The sequence below is a fragment of the Egretta garzetta genome, unplaced genomic scaffold, assembly GCF_000687185.1.
Source record: "Egretta garzetta isolate BGI_Z169 unplaced genomic scaffold, ASM68718v1 scaffold42, whole genome shotgun sequence".
NCBI classification, from domain to species: Eukaryota; Metazoa; Chordata; class Aves; order Pelecaniformes; family Ardeidae; genus Egretta; species Egretta garzetta.
In genome coordinates this window covers 265,488-272,606 of record NW_009258782.1, presented here as the reverse complement: position 1 = coordinate 272,606, position 7,119 = coordinate 265,488, and the positions used below count along the sequence as shown (strand labels likewise).

General features: G+C 51.9%; 2 protein-coding genes across 21 annotated transcripts in view; one reads left to right on the top strand and one right to left on the bottom strand.

The window, feature by feature from the left end:
* Positions 1-4,355, top strand: part of MPG (N-methylpurine DNA glycosylase) — a 15,717-nt gene extending 11,362 nt beyond the window's left edge. For all 3 annotated transcript variants that reach the window (XM_009649428.2, XM_035889122.1, XM_035889121.1), the window contains one exon: positions 3,926-4,355. In XM_009649428.2, coding sequence (XP_009647723.1) covers positions 3,926-4,320 — 395 coding nt within the window. In that variant the 3' untranslated portion in view covers positions 4,321-4,355. The remainder of the gene's footprint in view (positions 1-3,925) is intronic.
* The window catches only part of NPRL3 (NPR3 like, GATOR1 complex subunit), a 57,166-nt gene that overhangs the window by 2,790 nt on the left and 47,257 nt on the right, over positions 1-7,119 (bottom strand). For 13 of the 18 annotated variants that reach the window (XM_035889120.1, XM_009649426.2, XM_035889115.1 and 10 more), the window contains 2 exons: positions 6,395-7,113; positions 4,460-4,833 (listed from right to left, as the gene is read on the bottom strand). In XM_035889120.1, the coding sequence (XP_035745013.1) occupies positions 7,035-7,113 (79 nt within the window). In that variant the 3' untranslated portion in view covers positions 4,460-4,833; positions 6,395-7,034. Of the gene's footprint in view, positions 1-4,459; positions 4,834-6,394; positions 7,114-7,119 lie in introns of those variants that run through there. The other 5 variants (XM_035889107.1, XM_035889105.1, XM_035889106.1 and 2 more) reach the window with 3 other exon arrangements.

The following is a 7,119-nucleotide window of genomic DNA, read 5'->3' as shown; positions in this document are numbered from 1 at the left end:
TCTTAAGAACGGGCAGTGACTGCTGTCCTGGTGCTTCTCAGACTCTTGAACCTAGTGACCGTAGAGCTGGTTTGGAGCCGCTAGCTTAATGAAAGCAGCCGTCCTTCTACTGGAGTGGGATCAGAGCGCTGCGCTGTCCCTGTGTTGCCTGTGTGTTGCTGCCTTCTTGGCACAGGCACTGCACAGGGCTGTCCCGGACACACATGCTGTGGGCACCAGGCAAGCAGCATGAATGGGACTGTTGCAGCAGACTTTGTTTTAAAAAGCAGTTTAAGGCTGACTTGAATCATGCTGGGGCCTTCTTGGTCCTTAATCAGCTCAGGGTCTGAGGCCCATACAAGATGGACAAGGCTTTATATGCTGCTCCTACTTGCTCCCTTCGGCTTAGCTTGTCAAGAATGGGGCATTTGGCTCATGAGACTCTGGCTCTTTAGACCTCTCTTGTTTTGACATGTAGCCTTGTAGCATCGTGTGGTTTAATACAGGTGGAATAAACCTCCTCTTCTGTTTTCTATATTGGGCTTACACTAAACTTCAGGCTCAGGGCTATCCCTCGGGGATAGGAAAAAGTGTGTCACCAGTAGAGCTGGTGGGAGAGCTGCTCGGTAGAGCAGCTACAAAAGCATAGACTTTACCTCGAGAGCCACCACTGCTGTGTCCCCTCAGCAGCATGTCCCCAGCCCAGCCTGCTGCTGCCAACAGATGCGCTTCAGCTGTAACCTGTCGTTCTGCCACTTCGCTGGGGCAAGAAGTTGTGGCTGTTAGTGTGTTCAGTCGAGGTCACTTGACTGTATCTGTGTGCTCATAAAGCCTTAATGAGTTGAAGGGTGGGCTCAAATATTTTTCATCACCGAGGAAGGGGAAACGTTTGTGCACATCACTGAGGTAAAGCTGCATCATGCGGGATTTTACTGTGAGAGGTCTTCCCATCACTGGGTCAAATACTGCTACTGCCTGAAGCCATCGTGGACATCGCTACGTTGTGGTTTTGGAAGGAGAAATAGATGATGGAGGAAGAAGAGTTTATAGAAAAAGATAAAACCGATGTCTGTCAGTGTGCATGAATCCTACAGTATATCCTCAGCAGCAGAATAATCTTAGTACAAAGAGCTTTCCCCGGGGTTAAGAGGGGTGTTGGGCTTCCCTCACTTCAGGAAGAGGGCAAATGCCAATCAAGCTTCTCTTTGACTTTGCTGTGATTTGTTTCTCTGGAATTTGCCAAGGTGTGCATTTTGCTGCCGGATCTGAAAGAACAGCTTGTAAAATCAAGATCTCAGTGATGCTCTGCCCAGGCGCAGGGTCACACTGCATGGACTTCCCTCTAACTTTTGGATCCTAGACTAGGACTTTGAAGGAAGTGTTTCAGGAGCAGTGAGTCAGACGGGTGGAGAGAGAAAATTTGCTTCTCTCTGGTGGCCAAGAGCTGTTTCCAAGAATGGGAGCTGGAGCCATTCCAGGGAAGGAGCAGCAAGCTGCACAGTGGGGGTGTGGGACTTCCCTATCGTTTTATGATTTCTAGCTGCTCAGAGGGAGAGAATTGGCCCCTTTGTCGTTGTTGGAGCCCAGCTTTTAGCTTCGAATGCTACTCACTATATGGAGTGACTCTTAGGCATGGGAGGTAGATATGCAGTGTCTCTGGACTGGCACTGCTGCTGGTGGCACGTCAGCAGCAAACTGCTGCAGGTTGTGGAGAGAGAGGAAAGCAGGCTGAAGCACTCTGGCAGGCAAGAGGCGAGCCAGAAGGATTCTGCTACTCTTTGGTAGTTAAACTTCCGATGTGCAAGTATGGGAGGACCTGAACATCAGCCCAGGGGTGTGGGAGCAGCAAAGGCAGTAGCTCATCATGGCATCCTTGCACTCTTATCCTGCTTGCTGTCTCCACCTCTTCCCAAAGCTCTCGTGGTGTTGCTCTCACATTCAGGGGCTGCTGGCTTGGAGCAGAGAGCAGGGTCTGTGTTGCATGCGGAAGGAAAGAGTTTTTTTAAAACTTTCTGGTGGAAATACACAAAGAGCAGTCGGAGCCAGAAATGCCCTTGCCATGGCTCTGCGGATGCTCTGGGAGCACCTGCAGTTTCTCCGAGTGCTTGTCTCTCTTCACATGAACTCCCAAGGACTCGGTTCAACTCAAGTCTAACCACGGTTTCCACTTGCATTTGTGATGGATGAAGGCAAGTAGTGTAATTAGCGATTGCTCAGAATCCCACAGTTGTTCCTGGCGAGTGAGGCAGCATCCCAATGGGAAGGATGTTTCTTTGTGCACGGATGAAAAGCAGAATTAGGACGTGGAGCATGTTCTTAAAAATCTAAAATGACCTTTGAGCTCTAAATCACTGTAGTACAGGGAAGCAGCTTTTGGCTGCCAGATTAGCATCAATCCCCTTCCTTAGAGAAGGGAGTGCCTGGGAACAGATTGCTGACAGCTGTTGGAAATAAGGCTGTTGACTTCACTGAGCTGTACTGAGGGCAGCGGGGGCTCTGGGCAGGTTCAGGGCAAGAGGCACACCTCACAAAAGCCAGAAATCAGGTCCTCAGTTGATAGGCTTGTTTGGGAGCCCAGGAGGGTAATTTAGTGTGGGATTTGTACAACATGTGAGAGGGATTCTATTTTTGGAAATCGCAGGTCCTTCGGGATCTGTCAGTGCCTACAAAAAAAGCCTTTGCCAGGCGGGAGCGTGGCTCCAGATGTTTGAGGCTGAAGAGGGAGAGGGGATTCTTGCGGAGCAGCATCACGGAGCATGTAGAAGCCTTTTAATGCCGGGGGCGGCCCCAGCACAAGGGGTGCTGTGTGGGGCAGCATGCAGACCGCTCTGCCAGGCTCTCTCCTCGCCCACTCAAGGTCATGAGAAGACCTCCTTGCTGTCCAGTGGAAAATACCAAGGAACTGTTAAGTCCCACTTAGGCTGGAGATCCTTGTCCCAGGGGAGTGTCTGTGCTCAGAGCTGCATCTTTGCTTCACTGTCCCCAAAATCGGGGAGTGCAGCTGATCACAACAGCTGTGGAGAGCTGGAGTTTCCTAAGGCTCTCTGATAGGGTGGCAAATCACATTTGAGAAGAGAATCTGTCAGTTTTCTGCACATCTTGTCATAGAAAGGTCTTCTCTGCTGAAGTGCATCCAGGGCCGTGCATCCCGCAGCCAGATACGGTGCAGCCTTGTCCTGTTTCAGGTCCCTGTTTTGTGAGGGCTTCCCTGGCGCAAGGGTTTGGATTGCTCTCCATTGTAACTGTGCAGTTACCCAAAGCCGTGGTCACCCCGCCTGCTGTTACACTCCAAGTGGGTGTTTGAATCAGTAACACCTGCAGCCAAGGTTCCCCAGCAGCAGCAGCACGGGCAGCAGCCGCTCCCAGTGCTGCAGCTCCTTCCCGGGTTTCTCTTTGTCCAGCCTAACTCCGCAAGCTGCCTCTTTCTGCTGGCAGCATCCGGACTCGTTCCTCCTCTCCTTTGTTAGCTGGAGTTCTTGTAATCAGAGTTTATTACAAATCCACTGGGTTTGGGAGCAGCTTTGGATAGCTATGCCAAAACTGAACCATATGTGTATTTAGTCCTGAACATTGTGCTGACATAAGAAAAAACCTCTTGCCCTCTGGCAAGCCTCGGAGCAGCAGCTAGACTTAGTAACATCAAGAAGTGGGGTTGGGGAAGAGCAAGTCAGCACTGATGAATAAAGGACACAGAGCTGTGGGGCACCGGATGGCCAGGAGAGGGAAGGGAGTACACTGACCGTGGGTTAGTGGCTGACTCCAGAGCCTGGTGCTTGATGCGAAGCATCCCAAGAAAAGGACAGACCCTGCAGGCGATTCCCTGCTCCATCAGGCCAAGCTGAGCCAGAGGCTCAGAGCTGAAGTGCTCCTGCTGGCGGTGGGGCTGAAAGCTGAGATGTTCACGATGAACAACCCTGTACTAACACGTGGTTCTTGTTCTGCACAGGGGAAGGGGCTGCAGTATTACTTCGTTCTTTGGAACCTCTTCAGGGCTTAGATGCGATGAGAGAGCTGCGCAGCGCTTCAAGGAAAGGACCCTCAAAGCTGCTGAAGGACTGGCAGCTGTGTAACGGGCCCTCCAAGCTCTGCCAAGCATTTGGGATTGATAAGGCTTTTGACCAAAGGGACCTGACTCAAGATGCAGCCATCTGGATGGCACCTGGACACGACCTACCAGGGGAGCAGGACGTGGTAGCCACAACAAGGATTGGTATTGGCAACAGGGGAGAGTGGGCACAGAAACCTCTCCGGTTTTATTTACGAGGAAACAAATTTGTGAGCGTTGTAGACAAGAATAGGGAGAGAGAGATGGCAGCAATGGGACATTTCTCTTGCAGCTGATGAGTCTTGCAGGTGTGCCACCGACCAGGACTTGAGCTGTGCTGTGTACAGTAGCCTCAAGCTATGTCACGGCAGCAGCTAGGGCAGACAGAGTGGCTTGGAGGTTTTTAACAATAAACGTACCTTATCACAACGAATGGGGCAAGGTGGAATTTTATTTGTAGGGCAGACTGGCGTGAGTGTCCCAGCCAGAACTGGTTTGGACATTGAAGGCCACTTTCTCCCTTGCTGATAGATCCAGGTTTAATTAAGGTGGACGAATGGCAAAGGTTCACAGCTCTGACCTGCTATGCTGCCCCCATTGCCGCTGGCCCCCAGGAGAGGCCATTGCTTGGTTGCTGCGGGGGAACAGTCAAAAGAGTAGATGGCAGCAGGGCTGACTGAAAGGATGAGAGCTGGGAGAAGAGGGGGTAAAGGAGGGATCTTACTATTGTCTACAACTACCTCCTGGCAGAGTGTAGAGAAGACAGAGCCAGGCTTTTGCCAGACAGGATGAGAGGCAATGGGCACAAGCTGAAAAACAGGAAATTCTCGTTAGCTGTATGGAAAAAATTTTCACCATGAGGGTGGTCAAACACTGGAACAGGGGCCCAGAGAAGCTGTGGGACATTCAGACCTCCCCCAGACAAGCTCCCGAGTGATCTGATCTAATATTCTCTTGGAGCAGAGGTTTGGACAAAAGACCTCCAGAGACCCCTTCCAATCTATACCAGTCTATAACATCCAGCTTAGCTTAGAGAACAAGGAAGGTTTTTGTTTGTTTTCCCAGCTGCCTTTGAGACCAGTTCAAAACTTAGCACTGTGTGAGCCCCCACACAGAGACAGCACCGATGCTGAGATTTCTGTGATGCTGCAGCCTGCCATGAGGTACAGGGGCAATAAACCTCTAGGATTGAGGGCAGAACCTGCCGAACTGCAGCCGCACTGGCAGCTGGAAGGGTGACAGGGACACTTCCCCCTGCACCCCACCCTCACCTTAGGGTTCATATGCAAGGAAAAAAAGCTCGAGTTTTTCACAACCCTTGTCCCCATCACATGAAAAAAAAAAAATCTTTGGCCCCTCCTGAACAGCTCTTGTTATGCCAATCTCAGTATCTATCTCACCTTGAGATGCAGTTACTGGGGGCTGGTTGGGACCGGGGCCCTACCGCAACACTGATCCGATTTTTAGGTCGGGTATTGCTTTTGCTCTTCTATAACGTCCCCGCTTGCAGCTGCAGGGGAAGACTTACCCAGTGACAACTACTTATGGTCCCCTCAGTATCTGGTGCACCGTGGACACCAGGCTCCCCTGGCACGACTGTGCCTTGCTGGTGGTAGGTAGGTAAGTTATATGAAGCTCATAGTTTCACCTGGTTTGTGTGGGCAAGTGAAGCTGCTATGTGAGAGCCTGCCTCTCTGGGGAAAAAACTCCAGCTTGTGTGTGTGGTATAAGGGAGGGGCTTAAGGAGGAGTCTGACAGTCTTTTAACAACACACACCCCTGGAAGCTGCCACCGTGGAGGTAAAGGTCTCCCCCGACCCCTTCCCTGGGTACGCAGCGGTGAGCAGCCGTGGGGAAGAGCAGCCTCACGCAGGCCAGGGGTGAGCTGGCATAAGCTCCTGCTGTCCCCAGAAACAGGGGCTGTCACCTCTCATTCTAGCCCCAGCACAGCCCTGAACCAGATCAGGAAACACAGCTATGTAAACACCTGTATCTTGTTTTTCAGCTGGACAGCTTTAACCCAGACCAGGTTTCCTGCAGCCACAGCCATGCTTGCAGGGAGGGGAATGGAAGAACAAAACAAGTCCTGGGGGACAAGTCTGAGTGTCCTTAGCACCAGCCTCTGGCTGTGTGCAACCAGCATGCCCACGCACTAGCCCCTTGGCCAGCTAATTTCAGTCCCACTCAACAACCAAGCTCCCCACCCCCAGTCAAAAACTGGAAACCCTGAAAACACACAAACACATGGGCTGCTTGATGACAGCCGTGCTCCAGTAGGCACCGAGTAATAAGGATACTGGGGAGAGGAAATAACAAGCTGAAACACAGTGAGCGAGGCATTCTCATTCATGAAACTGTTTACTTGTGATACTTTGCTTTCCTACCTATGTCCTCGCTGCTGCCAGATAACGATGATCAAACAGAATTCCTCAGCGCCCAGGGACATTTCCCTGAAGCCAGGCCAGCTCCGCTCTGCCCATGCATGCTCTGCCATGGGGATGGGCTGCTCACAAATGGCGCTCATGGCTGAATGACCCAGCAGTCACGTTGTTGGAGAGCAGAGAAAGCACTTCTGATGCGCCAGCGTCCACCTGAAGGTGAGGTACTGTCAGTAACACTGCCATGGAAATCTTGGCCTGCTCTCACAAGCCCTGGGGAAGGAGCAGGGTCAGGGAAGGGTTTTCCCGTGCTGTTACACCGGTGCAGCCGGAATCCAGACCAAGCAAGCGCATGCTGTCCTGCAGCAGGCCCCAGGGCCCTCGTGCAGACCGTCCTCCGCTGTCACCACGCGGAGCAGGTGAGAAATCGAGAACCTGCTCTACGTCACAGGGCAAGAAGGGATTTGAAATCACCTCCTTTAGGTTTTAGGCGTCTTTTGGGCTATCAGTATGGAGAGTAGCAGGTTCCCGTCCTTTGCCGGTGGAGTCACTTTAAGAGAGACTGAAAAACTGAAATCACGGGGTCCTCATGGCTGGTCACCACCAGCACACTGCGGAATTTGTCAAACAGCATCAGCAGCTGGGAGCGACGCATGTTCTCGTTGTACATGATCTCTTCCAAATGGTGCCGGCCTCGGAAATAGTGCACAGCCTGCAG